Raw genomic sequence first — 20339 nt, 5'->3', positions numbered from 1 at the left:
ATCAATGAAATCATGGGGAAATGATGCTGGGATCCTCAAATAACCTTTTAAAAGGTTAGCACTTGCTCCCTTGCCCAAACTGTTTCTGAACTAGATAATAATTCTGATTGCCAGTAACTTTCATATATCTAAACATCATTCACATAAATGGTTGCAGCTGAGACTTTGCTTCTTCAAAGCATGAGCACACGTTATTTGATGCAGTTTGGTTGTCAAAAAACTGAGAGGAATTTTAGTATGTGGACCAAATTTTTAAAATTTCTTTACACCTGGCAAACAGAAACATCTCCAAATAGTAATAAAATAAATTTACTTCAGTTGGGCAATGGGGAAAAAATGGTGTTATTCTAAAGCAGGACTTTATGTTCCTAGCGGCCTCATGGTAGACCAAAATGGTTAGAAGTTACAAATGAGCAGTCCAAGGCAAAATCTGTCCCTAAAACAAGAGAACCACCTCTTACCTCTAATAAAACAAGGCAAATGGTTCTCAAACTTTTCTACTTTATTAAGATTATCCAATACGGGCTTTCCTGTTGGCTCGGATGGTAAAGAATCTGCATGCCATGTAGGAGATGCGGGTTAGATCCCTGCATCAGGAAGATCCTCTGGAGAAGGGAATGGCAACCCACTCAAGTATTCTTGCCTGGAGAATTCCATGGACAGACGAGCCTGGCAGGCTACAGTCCATGGGGTCACAGAATTGGACACGACTGAGTAACTAACACTTTTAACAAGGTATTTATACATCTAAACATTTAGATTTTTCAGTGATGCTTAGATTCTGAACTATTTTCCCATAATTAAGTTAATTTAGGCACACTGGTTTTGTATTTTATAGAAAACGTTTATCGTTAGGTCACAAATACGAATGAGTTATAATTTGCAAATGCTACAAAGGTGATCCCAAATCTCACCTAGTCTCTTTCCAAAACTGCAGCCACTCATTCAGTCCTTAATAAAAATAGAGACCAAACACAATTGCTTGAACTTATCACTGTGAGAGATTCTGGTAACTAAGGGATCCCTGAAAGAGTAGTAAGCTGTGATTCTTGGAAAGCTCAGAACACTGGAAAGGCTTAATTGCAAAGTATTGAACAAAAGGCCACAAATTCTGCTTTCCTAAGAGGAGCTGGGAACTAGAGATGTCATTGAATAGTGCATTGAAATGGCATTGCCTAGGCCGAGTGCTGCACAGAAACTCCAGGTCACCTCTTCTGGATCTATTATTTTGGATAAGCTTCCACTATCATAGCATGGCCCTGTGAAAGAAAAAAGAAGTCCAATTAGAGCAATGACAGGCAATGAATGCAGCCAGTATGGAGGCAGCAGAGAACCATGAGAAAAGTACAGGCTTTGGAACTCAATCCTGACTCTGCCATTCAAATGCTGTGAGATCTTGGGAAAGTTATTAGCCACTCTGAACCTTAACTTCCTCTATAAAATGGGGCTCATGGTGCCCACATCAAAGTATTTTTGTGAGCATTAAATTAAGCAATAGCATACAATGTGTGTGTGTACATACACCCCCCCCCACACACACACATACATGCATACACATGTGTATCAAAGTCTGCCTGGTAGAATCTGATTTCTAGTAGATGCTCCATAAGTGGTTGCTATTAAAATAAGCCACAGTGGCTTTTTTTTAGCTATATAAAAATAAACATGATACAGTGAATTTGACAACAGTTTTCTTTCTTGTGAGAAAGATGAGAAAAATGGGTTTTTTTTAATGTAAAAATGTAAAAAAGGTTACATTATTCACTCAAATCCAGAAAGCTATCAAATAACAGGGTCAGGACTTGAAACCAGATGATTCCAAAGCCTGGTCTCTTCTTTACTACTGTATGCACGTGGAGATGATAAGCTGCAGTCCCACCAAAGTCAAAGGTAGAAAACCCCTTCCCAAGCACTAGGCACAGTACAGTTACCTCCCTAGTTTAAACCTAGTATAGAAATGTATGATGTCACGTGTCTAAATCCTATCTGATAATTATAATCATTCTTTCTTCTGGACTGTTATCAATCCAGTTAATAGTTTAACTAATCTCCCTACTGCTAGATTCAATTCAATCCCCACAATATTTATTAAGCAACTATTATGTATAAGGCACCTAGCTAAACACTGTGTGGGTACAAGGTTTTGCTACATGGTCTCTGTCCTCAATCTAGTATACACTGTAGTTCAAAATAAACTGTTAAACATCCTTGATACAAGCACAAGCAAACAAAAGAACAGGGGTGGGAAGGTCTGACCAACTTGGAGTTGTCCTAGAAGGATACATAATAAGTTAGAATGGTCCTTCTCCTGTTTTATTTAAGCAATGTTATTTTCATGTTCCAAATCTTTTATACTATTCTACATCATTGATTCCCAACTGCAGTGATTTTGCTCCCCACCCACCCCAGAGGACATTTAGCAATGTCTGGAGATATTTTTGGTTGTCCCAACTGTGTGTATATAGTGAGACAGGGAGAGCGGGTAATGAGGAGGGTTGTTTACTACTGTTATCTAGTGGGCAGAAACCATGCTAAACACCCTACAACACACAGCATAATCCTGCCAGCCAAACAAAGAATTACCTAGCCCAAAGTGTTACTAGTGCCAAAGCTGAGAACTCCTGCTCTAGATCCAACGATGGATTCCTCCTCTGATCTAATCATGTCTATACAGCACTCATGTGGCTCTTGATGAAACAATGCCGAGTTGAATCTAGTGTCTAGAATGCATCATCGCCTTCCTCACTACCCTTAAACTTCTAGAGGAAAGTAATAACACTGGATATTATTCTTTGTTCATTTACAAAAGCATCTAGTATTAGGTTACTAATCCTCTATGTGCTAGATTAAAAAATTAGGGAACACTCAAAACCAAAGGACACTGACCGGCGTGGACTATGCACCATGTACAAGGTTGTGCACCAGTTATCTCCCCCAGTGAATCACAGAAAGATAAGAAGGAGGGCTCCAGTCCTGACCAGCCATGGTTTTCCGTAAACGAAGTTACCCAGGTTAGAAAATACTTCCCATCATGAAGTCTAAAATATTCTAACCTAAAAATAACTGACCCCTTGCTTTTTCAAAGTCTCTGAGGAAAAGCCATAAATGAAGGCTTTAAAATGCAAGATGTTTATACTTTTACATATCTGATTCATCTTGGTCAGCAACAGAGAGATTCTGTTATCTGGTGAAAAATCAAATCTGTTTCCAGCAGGGTTAAAAAAAAAAAACAGATTACAGCCAGCCTTCCTTTGGATTGTAGTCCCGCAGTGAAACGCTACAGGTAGGAAGTTTTGTCGGTAGCACAAGTAAAAGAGATAGAAAAAAATCTGTAGAAAACATAATTTTCCCCAGCTAAACAACAATAAGTTATCCAGAGGTAAATCAATTCTCCATTGCATAGTTCAGTTCTCATGAAAGACAATTTTCCTCTTGGAGAGATTTTATAGATAAGGTCTCAAGGTGACTAAATAAATGAACAAAATTTTATTATTAAAGAAGAAAATATATCAAAGTATGAATAATGATAGTGTCTGATGAGGGGATTATAAGTGATTCTAGTCTTATTTTCTACATACTTTTTGTATTTTCCATAATTTCCATAATGAGCACATGTAACTTTTACAAATAAAATCTGTAAACATTATTTTAGGGGGAAAAAAAAGTTTGGATTTAAATAGCTTCTTTCATTCCAAGAACTCTTGGGATTGAAGTTGTACTCCCCGGCCTGCAAAAATGGGCTTTTTTTCCAGTTGTGTGTCATCAGAAAAATCACTCTAAGACTGTTTCGAATTAAGCTAAATCAAACATTCTTGGATGAGTTTGTTTCTAAGAAAATAACTTTCTGGAAGCTCCTATTAAGCTCCTGTGACTTACCTGCCCTCCAGCTGCACAGGCAGCAACCAGACCATATTGGCCTCCTTCCTTCCGTAACCTGTTGGCAGCTGCCATGACCAGTCGACAGCCAGTGGCTCCAAACGGGTGCCCCAGGGACAGTGATCCACCCCAGTTGTTAAACTTCTCCAAAGGAGGTGATCCAACCTGACTCCCACAAAAATAAACACGAATAAAAAGGTGAGTTTACTTAAAAATCGGGCCAGGCTCTGAGTAACAGGAAGTAATTGCAATAGAAGGAAGTAACTATCTTAAAGACCCACCATATGCTATTTTACTACGAAAGAAATTCCAAATCAATTCTGAAAGCCGAGGGCCCTGTTTATTTTTCATCTGACATCAGAGTAGATGAATAAAAGACAATTTGAATTTTTGCTTTTACTTTTTCCAAAGAATTTCCAGGAGCTATTTTTCAACTAAGAAATAAATATATGAAATAACACACACAAATTTTCCTAAGAAGCAGCAGCCTTCCTCTTCATATTTTTATTAGCAGGTATTAAAATGCCAAATATTATAGTGCTTTGGAAATTCAAAGGTTTTTTTTGGGGGGAGGGGGGCCACATTGTGTGGCATGCAGGATCTTAATTCCCCCACCAGGGATAGAACCCACACCCCATGCAGTGGAAGCATGGAGCCTTAACCACTGAACTGCCAGGAAAATTCCTCAAGCATATCTTTTTTTCCTCAAGCATATTTTTAACCAGAAACTTACCTTGGCTTTTCTACCCATGTAATTTTGTGCAAACCAATCAGAATCCATGGCCTTCAAATTAGCCAAAATCTGACCCTAGAAAGGAAAATAACTCAATAAGGACCTTCTTGTAGTAAAATCCCTCAAGGCTTTCCTTTTTGCATGAGTTTGTCTAACTTTAGAGCTAAGCAAATCTTTAAATCAGTTTTCAGTGAATATTTTCTAAAGAAACAACCTGATACTTCTGAAGGAACTCAAAGAGATAGCTTCAAAAGATATGTTTTTCAACACTGTGGGTGTAGCCCTGGATTTCCTCCCAGTACTGTTAAGTCAGTACTTCAAACATAAAGCTCTACTTGTTTCACGCATATTAAACAATTATAGTCCTTTGATATGTGTCTTTAAAATGACTTACTGAGAAAGCTTCATGAAATTCAAAAGCATCAATATCATTCATTGTTAATCCTGCCTTTTCCAGAACTTTTGGAGTAGCATATGTTGGTCTGAAAAAAAAAAATTCAGTGATACGATATTAAAACTTTCATTTTTAACTAAAGAACTCTTTCATATTCCCCAAACTGAATTTTACATAGTTATTAGAAGGTCCTCTACTCATTCACTGATTCTACTATACAAAGTGTTGGTGATACAACAGTAAACTGAACAGACATGGCCTCTGCCCTCTGCAGTTGATATTCTAGACTCAGAGAAAGAGATAACAAGCAAGTAGACAATAAAAGAGAAGGGCAAGTTAATGTGAAGAGCCAGAAGAACACAGAGCTCAAACAGCAGAACATAAGGGGCATAGCTAGTTAAATGACATGATGGAGGTTAGTGAGGGTACAGCCTTATGAGGAAAGGAGAGGAGTCTATCTAAACATTAGGAGGCTTTTATAAAAAGCTATTCTGATTGTGCTGCAGACTAAGTAGCAGTATAAAAAAATGCTTATGACATCTTAATGTAAAAAAGAATAAAAAGTTGTATATATATGATAACTGTAGTAGAAAAGTATAGGAAAAAGTAGAAAAGTGATAAAACTATAAAATGATAACACAACATAAAGGATTATTATTTTAAAAACCCAACTCACAAAACTGAGTTCAAAAATTATGAACTCAGTGCTTTATATACTTTTAAAATCTATGTAATAAACATGGGTAACCAATATTTTCTAGACTAATCCAAGAATATACATTGCTACCTACCCAAGTAAAAGCTGATCTTTAGGATCCTGGGACACGTACATGAAATCCCTAGGTAAAAAACAGAAGGGTGAGCTCTCTACTAAAGTAAAGAAACCACAGGAAACTTACTTGAATACTTACTTTACCTCAGATATGCCTTCGGCTTATAACCCATGGCCAGAGCTTTTTCCTCTGCCATAATCAGCACTGCAGACGCACCATCGGTCTGAAATGTTAATTGGAACAAAAATGTTAAATAACTGCAGCCTATCTGGTGCTATTTCTTCAGCCATCTTCTATGCTCTGTTCCTAAATTTACCAACGCATCACACTTACAGAGCGACTCTCTGTAACAAAATCTTTTCATTTTATCCATCATTAAGTCACAGTTTAGACACGTACAAACTGACCCATTTCTGGCAGATGAGGGTAGAAAAGTCTATTCAAAAAGTACCATAATTATCAAAATGAATGATGAGAATTGGTAACTCAATATGTATTCATAATAAACTAGAAGATTTTTGCATTTGGCACAGAATATGAGGAATTTTGTGAGTTAATCCTCCCCAAAATCTCTTCTTTACTGAATTATTTTTATATTTTCTGGACTGCTTTTCAGCTGTTTCCTGCCTGTGGCTTGTACATGATTTTCTTCAATTTAAAGGCTCTATAACAAGCAAACCAAGCAGAAGAAGAAATAGGTAGACAGCTGAGAATATAAGGACCTTGGTCTTCCCTCTCTGGAAACACCACATATGCTTTTTCCCACTGACAACTGAGAAGTGGGGGACAAATTAGTACTACTCACAAAAGCCCTTTACTACCGTTTCAAAAGAAAAAGCTCAAAAAAAAAAAAAAAAAAAAAAAACCCCACACACACACAAAAATTCCAAAGGAAAAGAAACTACTCTCTAGAATTGACAAAACAATCTCTACGGTAATTTCAGACCACATTTTTCTAACTCAGTAACTCTGAAGAGGCTATGCAGCCACTACCAATAAGGTGGCCAGAAAGTCTGGAAACACAGGTTTCCATAATAACATCACATTACTATATTCAATGTGCAATTGTGAAAAACTGCAATGAATACGGTGCATTAACTGCATCTCTGAAAACCCATGTATCTGTGATATATTACCTCTAATGACTTGTGTTTCTGATTTTTGATGAATAAACCTGAACCTTTTGCACACCTCACAAGTATTCAGCGGGGTTCAGATCTGCCAAGAGTATAACTGATGCCATATGAACCTATCATCCAATTTGGTTTTAGAAATAACCTCCTAACCAGTCCTTCACTGCTCAGGCTTCACCAGGTGGTACACCATCCTGTTAAAATTACCTCAGGCATCCTTTCCTAAGCTCAAGAGCAGGCATTAAATTGTCATTTATCAAGGTCAAATATGTCAAACATTTGCCTATGTTTCTTTCTAGACTGTATGTCTGGGTAGGAGAATAATACTGTAAAAAGAAACACTGACCAGATGAACTATACCCTGAAGACTGCACCCAAGGTAGTAGGAGGAGGGAAATCACATCTCACAAGCAGAAGTAGAATCAAGAGGGACACTTAATAGAGGAGGAAAGAAAAAAACCCAAGCAAGGACATAAGCTACCTGCATATATGTAAAAGAACAACCAAAAATGAGAGTAGATTTACTCCATGATGCTTACAGGAAAGTAACTTGGGGGTCAGCATAAAACATAATTTTCTAACAATCAGAGCTAGATAAAGTACCTTGTCATTCTCTCTGCCTACTTTCGAAGTCTTATGTTGCTCAGGTCAGGTTGCTCAGTTGTGTCTGACTCTTTGTGACCCCGTGGACTGCAGCACGCCAGGTTTCCCTGTCCTCCAAGTCGTAGACGACTCCCTAAATTCATATCCTGTGCTCCAACCAGGCTTTTCTCCAAAGAGGCCCTTTGCTCTCCTAACTCCCAAAGTTGCATTTGCCATTCCCTTTGCCTAGAAGGCCTTTTATACACTTCTTGAACTGGCTTGTACTCGTCCTTCACGATTACCTGATCAAGTATTACCTCCTCTAAGAAGACTCTCTGACTTACCCAACTATGTATCTTCTCCAACAGCCAATGCTTGCAGTCATCACAGAACTTTCTCACTATGTTACAGTTAACTTTTTATCTCCAGTGCCCAGCACAGGCAGGCAAAATTTTTTGACTGCTGAAGTGACTGAAGAGAACAGCTTTTTTTTTTTGAGAATGGTTTTTTTGTATTAGAATGGTGACCGGATCAGGTGACTTCTACGGCTTTAAAAGCTGATTCTATTTTAATAGTCTTTGTAGTAAGTAAGCATATTTTATTTATTTTTGGCTGTATTGGGCCTTTGTTGCTGCGTGAGGGCTTTCTCTAGTTGTGGCAAGTGGGGGCTACTCCCTAGTTGCCGTGGGCAGGCTTCTCGCTGTGGCAGCTCTCTTTGCCGTGGAGCACAGGCCCTAGGCGTGTGGGCTGTGGCCCACAGAGGCTGTGGCCGGTGGGCTCCGCAGTTGCGGCCGGTGGGCTCTAGAGCTCTGGCTCAATGGTTGTGGTACACAGGTTTAGTGGCTCCGCAGCCTGTGGAATCTTCCCAGACCACGGATTAAACCTGTGTCCCCTACATTGGCAGGTGGATTCTTATCCACATCACCACTAGGGAAATGAGTAAGCAGGTTTTTAAGTCTCTATTCGTAATACACACAAGTACACTTATTTTAGGCTTTCCTTTTCAGAATACACAAATATAAAAGATCACTAGTAAACACATATAGCACACATAGTTACCAGGAAAGAAGAATTTGCAGCTATCACTGTGCCATAGGGCTTGATGAATGCAGGTTTTAGTTTGGCCTTCCTTTTCAGAATACACAAATATAAAAGATCACTAGTAAACACATATAGCACACATAGTTACCAGGAAAGAAGAATTTGCAGCTGTCACTGTGCCATAGGGCTTGATGAATGCAGGTTTTAGTTTGGCCATCTGATCCAGAGAGGAAGGACGAATGCCATTATCTTGTGTAACTGTATCTTTTCCTATATAAATATGAAGTTTTTAACTCTAAGCTCAAAAAGCATTATATATCTTCTCCAGAGAAATATGCTTTAAAATTACAAGAACAAATAAAATGTAAACCATAACTATTCACTAAAAAGAAAGCTCTTTATAGTTATCAAGATATTACCAAATATGAAAGCAAACTCTTAAGGCATTTGGGAAATAATCTAAATGATTTAACATTAAAAAGGATATCTTATTTTCTTAAGATATTCATTTACATTTGGCTCTTCTTTACAGAAGACTTATAAATACAGAACTTTAAAAACAGGCATGCACACAAGAACTAAAATATATCTGCCAGACCCAAAGGAGACTTACAGAACATCTCTTTAAAATGCTTACATATGTTACAACAAAAATTGAAACCCGAGTCAATGTTTAAGAATAAAAGCTGAGTATTTTGGAAATATTCATTGGAAAGTCACTTAGGGTTTTTGGAGTTTTAGAAGAAATTCAGAACTTCCTAACAATATCAAGAAGCATTCCCCTTTACAAAGCTGAGCAAACTGTTTTACCTGGTACTTTGAAGGGCACAATATCGGAAAGAAGTCCTTCATCCTGTGCCCTTTTGGCCAGGCTGTGAGAACGCAGTGCGTATTCATCCTGCTCCTCCCGAGAAATAGCAAAGGCAGCAGCCAGTCGGTCTGCAGAGTGGCCCATAGTCTCACTGGTGGAGAACTCAGTCACTGCAGGAAGCTGGGAAAGGAGATATTCGGGACCAGGTACACTGTGAACAGGTGCTATACCACACCTAGGGTTATCTGGGAAAGTTAAAGTCTACGATCAATCAAGATCAGGACAAGGGAAGTTCTTTGTGAGCAAGGCATCTCTAAAAAGGGTTTACAAATTCAAATCTTCTAACTGCTATTTTTTTCTTCATCCTGACCTAATAATTAACCTTTCCTTGTAACTAACAGAATCTGCAGCTATTAGAATGTAACTGAACCCATGCCATCTTATCTTAACACTAAATCTCTGCAGTGGGATGCTTTGGCAACACACATCTTTATGTTAGCATTCACGAGTCTTACCTCTGGAGATAGGAAATTCAGTCTGAATTTAGAGATTACAGAGAGTCGCTGAGCCAGAGTCTTGGCCTTATTGAGATCCAGCATCATTTTCCTCATTTTCCTTGAGTGGCGAATAGGGACGTCAGACATTAACTCTACACCACCTGCCACGACCACGTCACACTGGCCGGAAGCAATCAGGCCGACAGCTACAGGGCACAGGCACAGGTCATACGCACATGAGCATCTTTTGCATAAATTAACAGACCACTGGTAATTTAAGCTTCATTTTTTTTCTGTAAATTTAGGCTTGATTTAAAAATTGTACAATAGTTATTAGCATTGTACAACATGTGTAATTCAGGTATTTATCTTTTCAGAGGGATTAGGATAATTTTTTGGAATGACTCAAAATACATTCAACGCACTAGAGAAAAACAAGTTTCATTCAGGCTACAGGGACATCAACTTTCGGAAGTATCCACTAGACCAATTCTCACATAAATCATATTCTAAAGCAGAACATGTGGCATATTTCATATGCTCCCAGTTTCAGTTTCAGTAACAACTTTTTTTCCTATAAAGAGAATTTCAGTTTCTACTACAAGCTAGAGAAAGTCTGGCTTTTAGATATAAGGTAGCCCCCCTGCCCTCTTTACAGCCACTGGTAAGTACTATGTTGCTCTAACTGGAAGCAGTCACATGCTGTGCAGAGTGGAGAATGCCCCCATTTCTGCCTCCAGCTTCATTCCCTGCCACCTTTATGGTAGGCTGGTCACTTGGCCTTGATATCACTAAGAGAGCACATGATCACTGTATCTTTCAGGTTTCCTGTCTCTTCACAGTAAGGGCTGGTGTTACAAAATCTTCCACAGATTTGCTCAGTTTGTTGTGAGAATTTGTAAATAATTATAAAAAGGCCAAGATGTGGGGGAAAAGTAGAGCAAAGAGCTGTACCATCCAAGTCAGTGATTTATCCCTATGATAATGGTGGAGGGAGGAGGGCCACCATCTTCGTGGGGGAGTATCATGCTAGAATCACCTAATCTTAAAACCTAGCAGGTGATAAACTCCTCCGGCCTCAAATCCAGAAGCATGCCTGCCAGTTAATAACCCCTGTGATAGCCAGCCACACTACGGATGGAGAAATTACACGAATGGTTATGGTCCTCAGGTATGGAGGGCAAGAAAAAGGTGGAGAACTACTGTCAAAAATCAAAAAATGTAAATGCTACTTTATTTTCTGAAACACACAAATTCAGAGATCATTTATTTTGGTTAAGAATAATTTTTAATGATCATAGAAAAGACAAAGGAGAACCAACATGTACCTTCTGCTGTCAAAAAAAAAAACATACCTGTGGTCATGGCTTGGTTGGAAGAGATGCAAGCCATGGTGACAGTATGAGCAGGAGTCTTGTCAGAGAAGCCGGCTCCGAGGGCAGCCTTCAGAAAATACAGTGAAAGCAATGATCACTTACAAAGGAAGTGCGATACGTGAGTGGTGCTATGAGCAGTACTTCACTGTATGGTAAATCAGGAAAGGAGCTAATATCTCACAGAGGAATATTTAAAATACAACTAAGCCCATCATGGAAATGGTTTACGAATTTTTTATCTAGTTGTTAATCAAAAAGCACTGCCAAATTCCTTGCAGCAATTTTCTAGTGTGGTATACAAGCCTACAGTCCTCTGGCAGTTTACCTCCTCTCTTAGCAATGCTTTTCCCAGCACTTCTAAGAACATTAATATATAATTTGATTTTAACTTATTTAAAGTTTTCAAATAGACCTAAAGTAAACCTGCTACATATGTTTGGTGGAATGATGAAATATATCATGGGGTGAGATCTCATGACCTGTGTTCCTGCAGTTATAAGGCTTAGAAGTAAAGCAAAGTCATCAGACACGAAAATAATTTCTAAAGAGTTGACCATTCATGAACAGATTCCCACACAGGTCCCTGGCTTGCTCTACGTTCGTCTCTACTTTCAGTGATTGCCTGATATTTCAGACAGCGCACTGTCAATCCAAAGCAAAGCCGAGCTGGAAAACATGCCAAATATCCAAAAGTTCAAGTGAATGAAAACAATTCTGGAAAACTGCCTGGGCCACAAGTGAGTCTCTGAAAAATAAGGACTGGACCAGTTAACAACTAGAAACAAGGAAACTGGTCAGGAAGATGACATAAGAGGTGTTTCAAAAGAGAATTAATTTGAAGGACCTTGAGAAAAACTGAGGCCCTCCATTAATCTTGCAAAAATGGAAATAAGGATGTCTATTATTTTTTTGTACTATTTATTGAGTTAATTACACTGCCAAAAAAACAATGAATGCCTGATTCTATTTTTGTTCATATATAAGAACTGATGCATAGGTACAAAAATAAAATATTCAATATTTATTTTTATAATATTAAAAAAAATAATAAATACATAAATAAAAACAAAGCTCTCAACACCTCACTTCCCCGACCACCACCACTTACTATGAAACTCTGGTTCCTATTAAGGGAATTAATTTTTTCTGAAACTATTTAACAATCCTCAGAATACAAGATTTCCTATCATTTGGTAAGATTAACATGCTTCCAAAGCCGAGATTACAGGGTTGTTTCTTAACTGATTTTCAGCTTTATACTTCACTTTGCCAAAAACTACCTACTGGCAACTGCACGTCAGGCTCTTGATGTAAACCAATCCAAAAGGAAGAGAAAGGCAAGTCTCCACCGCGAAGGGGAAAAGAGCTTCCAGTGAGGCAAGGGTAAAGGGCACTCAGGTCGTAATGGCCTGATCCTCCGGCAATCTTTTCTAGCAAGTGTCACATCCTTGGCCCCAAGTGACTCAGGACTGAAGGAACTTTAAATAGAAGTGGTTCCTGGTGAACCTTGTCTCCGTGCTTCTATTTAAAGCACGTGCTTCTATTCAAAGCTTCTATTTGAATAGCTCTCAAGGCAAGCTTAGGCTCTAGATGGTGTAATGAAGGGAAAGGAGGAAGATGTCTCTTAGGTAAGTTGGAGAGCAGGGAAATAAGCTGAGGCATTCATTAAAGTCAGGTTCATGGGAACTCAGCATCAGAAGCCTTTCAGGATTTTATTATTACACTGTTACCACAGACAAGAGGTTGTGAAAGTTTTCTTGCTGGAAGTTATAGCAGCCTTCAGGTTGCAAAATGACTTTAAAAAGACATTCTAATATTCCCTGAAATCAGCCTTTAGTATTATTAGTACAGGGCCAGGAGAGGGATCCACCGCATGTCAATCAATAGCTGAGATTTGCACATGGATATAAAATTTCCAGGTAAAAAATTTAGAAAAAAACAAGGCTTTAAAGTTGAGATAGAATAGATATATAGAGAAAATTGAAACAGATTCAACATTTACTTTTAAGCGCTCTTGTCAGAGTCACTTTGGTTTTTTTTCCAGAATGTAAGAGTAGAAAATGTATTATGAATAATTTGATATATTCATTAAATTGTCATGCTTGATACATTTAGAAGTATAGTAAAGATCAAGGAAACTCCAAAAAATTAGGAGGTGGGGAAAAAAACCTCTTCCTGTTCTTAATGCTTTCCTGCCTCCCTTACAATATGCAACAGTTGACTATTGTGGACTTGAGTAACACCAGGCCTTCAGCAGTTTGAACATTTACTTTTGAACATTTATTGATGAATAAAAAGGTGAGACAAAACACATACTTCCATCCTACTCCTTTTCCTTTCTCTTGGCTGACAGTGGTGAAAGTTACGGCCCTTCCAACTATACTGAACGCAATAGTATGGCAAGCACAAACTACAAATACAGAAAATGCTCAGCACACTGAAATGTGCTTTGGAGCCAGCTTTATCCAAATAGCCACTTGCGAATGGAAACAAAGCTCAGAAAACGCTTTTGGAGTCTTCATTACGAAATGACTGTGGGACATGCCACAGAAGTGCCAAGGCCTCTCATTATCTCAGTTGCTCAATAAACAGTACATGGAGCTTTGCCAACTGGGGTAAAGGTAAATTCCTATGAAATAGTTTAAAAAAAAAAAAATGCCCTATGTACCCACTAGTCAAAGGGAACAAATGAATAAGCACAACTACTGCCAACAAAAACCATGGATATGAAATAAGTTCTCTGTAAAATGGAAATTTTAAGTTGACTGGAAGTCACTATATCTCACATTACAAAAAGTCACATCAGCCATGCTTTGCCAAAATCTCTGTTTTCCTAAGAGAAATACAAACATATCCAAAACCAGCTCAAATAATTGATTTGATTTATAATATAGCATAAACATATACTAGTATAGTGTACATCATTTTATTTATGTAATTTTTTAAATATAAAATAATTCAAATAGTAAAATCACATTTTAAATTAAATATAACTTTAGTGAATTTTAATAGCTTTTAAAGAGTAAATTCTATTAACTAAAATTCAGATTGATTCTCCTATCAATCTCTTCAAACAACATAACGTTTGACTCACCTCTCTAGCCACATTGCTTGTTTTCACTTCCTGTATAACTGTGCCAAAGATGATATAATCAACAGCATCCTTTGGGACACTGGTCCGATGCAACAAACCCCTGCAAGCAGAAGTTAAAATCAAAGAAACATTTCATACATTCAAGACAGTGCCACAGATTATCACATAAAACATTACAGTTAACTCTGGTTAAAAGGTTAACTTTGAATTTAAAAATGTAGAGACTGTATCTTTTCCTTAATTTGACAAGCATGTGGCACACCATCAAAGACTGATTTAAAAAGTCAACTTTTGATGCTCAGTTGGCAATAAAAAGTTAAATAGGAAGAATCATCAATAATTTGGAATATAATCTATAAAAATTTTGAATCACTCTGTTGTACCCTTGAAATTAATACTGTAAATCAACAATACTCCAATAAAAAATTAAAGAAAAAAAATCTGGAATAGGATAAACAGATACATAAACCAAAGTTTTCAGTCAAAAAGAAAAGAGAAACAAATAGAAAATTAAAGAGATGAAGTAAAATTCCAAATATGTTAAATTTAAATTTGAAATATCAATATAAACACATCATTTTTTTAAAAAGGAAGGCTGCTCTTTACATAAAAATATCAACCAATAAATATAGGAGGAATAAAAGAATAAGTAAAGTCAAAATTTTATAATCTCTAACGTAATAACTAATCCAGGCAAAAATTATCAATGAATGCTAAAGCCACTTGGTCAAAGGTTGCTGGGGAATATGGTGTTAAGATATCACCCTACGGATGACTTACTAATTGCAAAAGAAAAAAATGCACATTTATCACCAAAAGATCTGGTGGTTTGACCACTGTGACTGAAGAGTTCGATTTAACATTACACATCACGTGCCTCTTGACATGATGCAATAGCCATATGCTTTACCTGTGAAGCATTCTTACCAAAAAATGTTTAACCTGAATCTAATCAAGCTTAGAGATTAACTTTCAGTTTACAGGAAATTCACCGAGGAGAGTTAAATATTACTAGAAAAATACATCCAGAATGTGGGACATTCTACAAAACAGCTGGCCTGGACCATTCAAAAAGTCACTATCATGGGGAGTGGGTTGGGGGGATGTCCTAAATTAAAAGAGACTAAAGAGATACATTCATTTGCATAATAATATGAATTTTGACCAGATCCTGGTCTGGGGGAAAAAAAATATTAAATATGGCAAAAAAAAATTGCGGCAGGAGACCTGGGTTCAATCCCTGGGTGGAAAAGATCCCCTGGAGGAGGACATGGCAACCCACTCCAGTATTCTTGCCTGGAGAATCCCCAAGGACAGAGGGTCCTGATGGGCTACAGTCCATGGGGTCTCAAAGAGTTGGACATGACTGAGTGACTAAGCACAGCACACATGGCAAAATAATAGCAATTCCTAAAGCTAAATGAGGAATCTTCATGTCTCATTCTAGGCTTCTTTCTAGATAAATACATACCTCCACCCCTACCCCACCATGAATATGAAATTCTGAGGATGCTGTACTATGCCATTAGTACACAGTTGGTCTTCTGTATACATAGGTTCTGCATCTGTATTTGCATAATCTGTTCAGCCATCCTCATACAGTAATGAAGTTTCTGAGGTAACCATCAAATACACGTATTGGTTTTTAGCCTGATCAATCTAGTCCTACACTGTTTATAACCTGCAGCTAGCTAGAGTACATTAAGGAATACTATCATGCCAAGAGATCGTCAAGCCTGCAAAATAAAGATCACTGACATTCACCACCTGCTTGAATTTGTGTAGCACACATGGCTAAAATGAAGACTAGATGAATCTTATAAAATCTTCTAAGTGCTTTCTCTCACCGCATAAAGTTAACATATCTTAGCTATGGGAATTCTATTAGACATGCTATTTAAAGTGTAAAAACTGGAGAAAAGGGATCTAAAATGCAACTGCATTTACTTACGAAAGTGCTGCTCTAGCTAAATCATGTGGCATCAGGTCTTTATATCTGGAGGAAGAAAACAGATAATTTAACCAAAAGTCTAGAGCTTTAATAAAAAATGTTTTTCATTCTATTTGAAATATCTAAAGAAATAAGCTAACCATAAGCTGCTATTAATATAAAAGCACTTAACATCATTTCAAACAAAGAAACAGTATGACTTTGCTATCTGTCATCCTTAAAACTCTTGACAAGTCTTGACTCCTTTTAAGCTAAGAACTGAACAAAAATCCTGCCCACTGTCTTACTGTTCAGCATGACATATGGCAAATATTCTGCAAAACTAAACCCCACTGTCTTAAGTTCCCTTTTATTTTTAAAAAATTCATTAGTTATTTTGTGATGTCTAAAGGGACATGAGGGATATATTAGGACTTCTAAAGAAAACTTTGTTTTGAAGTTATCTAAGGTTTTACAAATTGGAAAGAAAGAACAGAGTTCCTCCATACCCTTCACCCTGCTTCCTCTAATGCTAATCTTACGTAAACATGATGCACTTGTCAAAACTAAGAAATTAACACCAGCACACTACTACTCGCTAAGCTTGATCTGACCTCGTCAGTTTTTCCACTACTTCCCTATTACTGGTCTGTTCCCGGTTCCAGTCCATGCATTTACTTGTCATGCTTCCTTAATCTCCTCCAATTTGTGACAGTTTCTCAGTCTTTCCTTATCCTCCTTGACCTTGACACTTGGAAGACTGGGGTTATGGACACCAGGGAAGAGTATTACAGAGGTAAAATACCCTCTGCTTCTTATCAGAGTGAAAGTGAAAGCAACATAACTTCTCACTAGTGATATTAACTTGATCATCTAGTTGAAGCAGTGTCTGCCAGTTTTCTTCATTATTTTTCCCTTTCTGAACTTAATTTACTAGAAGTGAGACACTTCTGGCCCTTACTCAAGGGAAGAATTAAGCTCCACTTCCTAGTGGAAAAAGTAACAAAGAATTTGTGGACACATGTTAAAATCCTCACAGTAGTTAATAAATATTTTGGGGGAGAGAATTGAGGCTATGTCAATATCTTGTTCCTTCTTAACCTTTCTCACCCACTAATTTTAGCATTCATTCCTAGATCCTGGTTGCAGCAGCTATTCCTGTGATGATTTATCTATTTCCCTCATTCCTTCTGTATTTATTAATTGAAACTCTTCAAGAAAGACTTGTCTTTTCTCTTTTATTTCTTTATTCAATCATTTATTTATATCAGATTGGATTCATAGATATCTAATGTTTTGAGTTACAGTATAATATTATACTATTATAATTTATTTTATTAATAAAATTTTCCTAATTTTTGTCATTGGAAGTTATTTTAGGTTGGTCCTGTGTTTTTTGACATGCCCCCCCCCCTTTTTTTTAAAGCATTTCTTTGCTTTCTGGAACTATGAAATGTTCCAGATGTGTCTGGATTAAATAAGAATATTTATTCTTTAAATTCCTGAAAATTAAAACCTGAAAATTCAGAAATTTTTTTTACTGTGAGTCACTAGAAGAACCATCAGTGATTTAAAAAATCTTTTATAGGGAAAACCAGTTCCCTAAAATTTACAGCAGAGTAACTTGGGCAAAGTGTATCCATTTTAAAATGCTTAAACCACAATTATCTATCATTTTACAATTTTTCTTCTCATGCTCCTGTAACTCCCTCTCAGCCAGGATGCCGAAAGATTCCCACATGTCACTGCTGGAGTATATTCCTAACAGTGCTTCCAAAACACTTACAAAATATCTATAGGTCTTTCAAGTGACACAAGTTGAAAGCAAAGCAAATTAAGTTGAAAGCTGAAAGCAAATTAAACAGAAAAAAATCTTTTTCCATCTATAAAATTATTTTTTAGAAGACTCATTTGTTACCTCAATCGTAAGATCAATAATACGATTTAACTATTTGTCTTCTTTATAAATTCTTCTCTCTGTATTATTTTTAGTCATTTTTGTTTTGCACATGAATAGTACCTTAAAAATTTTATTCCTTCTTCTCTATTAACTATATTTGCCTACCATTACTCAACATTCTTCTCTGTGCTACTAAATTACTCATGAACTTTATCTTCTTCCTCAATTAGGATTCTAAATTAAACTAAAACATAATAATAAAAAATAACAAATGGAATAAAACCTATACCAATGTGCTGAATATCTCAAATCAAATTTCACCTTTGATAGTTTGATACCAACTATCAAAGGAAATGTGTAAATGATATCTTTGAGCATGTTCATATTTTTTCAACAGCTAGTGAAACAGTTGGACTCAAACTTCTACACAGTATACAAACAACGTTTACCAAAAAATGGCCTTTCTAGTCAAGAATTTTCTTCTCTTGATGGAAGTTTCTTTTCCTATCCTGCTGCTGCTAAATACAACAAGGATTCCCTCACATTATTTTTCTGTTGCTAAAGCTTCAGATTCTTACTCTTACTACTGTTGTGTCCATACAAGAAAGGTATCATATTGAGAAAAAAGGGTGAAGAATCTTCACCATTTACTTACCTAAGAAGATACTCTCTAGGTTCTAAATCACTGTTTAAAAATGAACATTTCTTGTTTCTGTATGTACATGCATGCATGCGTGCACATACATATACATACACACACATGCATACATACGTCTGTATCTTCCATAAATGGTGGCATTATACACAATGCTCTGAACTCTGCTTTTTACACCTAACATATCTCCAAGATATTTCCATATTAGTATAGAAAGGTCTCATTATTTTTAGCAGATACTCAACTTTTCTTAGCTTGTTTTAAAGTTAGTGACTGCTAGTTCAAGACGTGAACATCAAAACAATCTTAACAGAATACAACTAATGTTTCATTTAATTTTCACTTAGTTCCCAAAGTTCATCGTCAACTTTTAGACAGACTGGGCCTCAGTTTGGAACAGAAAAGGAGAAAGGAAATCTAGGGGGAACAGTAGTTAGGTTCTGGGGGACTTGAGGGTTGGTCTAGGACCATTGTTATTCCATATATTTGGGATTGTGCTGTACAATGATTTGGACCAGTCCACCAACTCCAATTTTGATAACTTCCAGAAAGCCAAAGCAGCATATTAAAGTCCCTTCAAGGTGCCCACAGGCCCATGGTCTCAGTATTTAAACTTCTGAAGAGGCATAGAAACAATATACTTCTCTCCAGATGAGGAAAGGGCATCTGTTGGAAACAAGCTACCTAGTCCCACACTAGGTTTTCAAAATACAGCTAGTTCAGTCTAACACTACACTAGACTAGTTTATGAGAAAAGATGAAAAACAGATTCTGCCACACTATTTCACTACTTATTCTGTATTAATTTCAAGAAAGTATTGTTTATATATTAGTTGACTAGCAATATTATTGGAGAAGAGAATGGCACCCCACTCCAGTACTCTTGCCTGGAGAATCCCAGGGATGGGGGAGCCTGCTGGGCTGCCGTCTATGGGGTCGCACAGAGTCGGACACGACTGAAGTGACTTAGCAGCAGCAATATTATTAGGGGCTTCCTTGGTGGTTCAGATGGTAAAGTATCTGCCTACAATCCAGGAGACCTGAGTTCAATGCCTGGGTTGGGAAAATACCAGGAGAAGGGAATGGCAACCTACTCCAGCATTCTTGCCTGGAGAATTCCACGGACAGAGGAACCTGGCGGGCTACAGTCCACATGGTCACACAGAGTTGGACACAACTAAGTGACTAATACTTTCAGCAATAGTATTACCTACTGGGTTACATTCACAAAGGTTCCTTTTGAAAACACCTTAAAAGAAGGAATAAATAAACTATAAAGGGTGATGGATATGTTAATTAACTTGATTGTGGTAATCATTTCACAATGTATATACACATTAAATACAGGTCAAGAAGCAACAGTTAGAACCAGACGAGGAACAATAGATTGGTTCAAAATTGCGAAAGGAGTTCGTCAAGACTGTATATTGTCACTCTCCTTATTTAACTTATATGCAGAGTACATCATGTGAAATGCTGGGCTGGATGAATCACAGACTGGCATCAAGACTGCCTTGAGAAATATTAACAACCTCAGATATGCA

The 20339-nt window shown here is 37.2% G+C and overlaps 1 protein-coding gene across 5 annotated transcripts in view; it reads right to left on the bottom strand.

The window, feature by feature from the left end:
• Positions 1-481: 481 nt before the first annotated feature.
• Positions 482-20339, bottom strand: part of HADHB (hydroxyacyl-CoA dehydrogenase trifunctional multienzyme complex subunit beta) — a 28134-nt gene continuing 8276 nt past the window's right edge. For 4 of the 5 annotated variants that reach the window (XM_065928713.1, XM_065928715.1, XM_065928710.1 and 1 more), the window contains exons 5-15: positions 16262-16306; positions 14311-14410; positions 11196-11283; positions 9859-10046; positions 9343-9523; positions 8681-8802; positions 5920-5999; positions 5795-5842; positions 5004-5091; positions 4610-4684; positions 3814-4041 (exon numbers count right to left, since the gene is read on the bottom strand). In XM_065928713.1, coding sequence (XP_065784785.1) covers positions 3829-4041; positions 4610-4684; positions 5004-5091; positions 5795-5842; positions 5920-5999; positions 8681-8802; positions 9343-9523; positions 9859-10046; positions 11196-11283; positions 14311-14410; positions 16262-16306 — 1228 coding nt within the window. In that variant the 3' untranslated portion in view covers positions 3814-3828. Of the gene's footprint in view, positions 1260-3813; positions 4042-4609; positions 4685-5003; positions 5092-5794; positions 5843-5919; positions 6000-8680; positions 8803-9342; positions 9524-9858; positions 10047-11195; positions 11284-14310; positions 14411-16261; positions 16307-20339 lie in introns of those variants that run through there. The other variant, XM_065928711.1, reaches the window with a different exon arrangement.

The sequence above is a fragment of the Muntiacus reevesi genome, chromosome 3, assembly GCF_963930625.1.
Source record: "Muntiacus reevesi chromosome 3, mMunRee1.1, whole genome shotgun sequence".
Taxonomy (NCBI): domain Eukaryota; kingdom Metazoa; phylum Chordata; class Mammalia; order Artiodactyla; family Cervidae; genus Muntiacus; species Muntiacus reevesi.
Note: the sequence above shows the minus strand (reverse complement) of the source record. Positions and strands in the feature narration are given on the sequence as shown.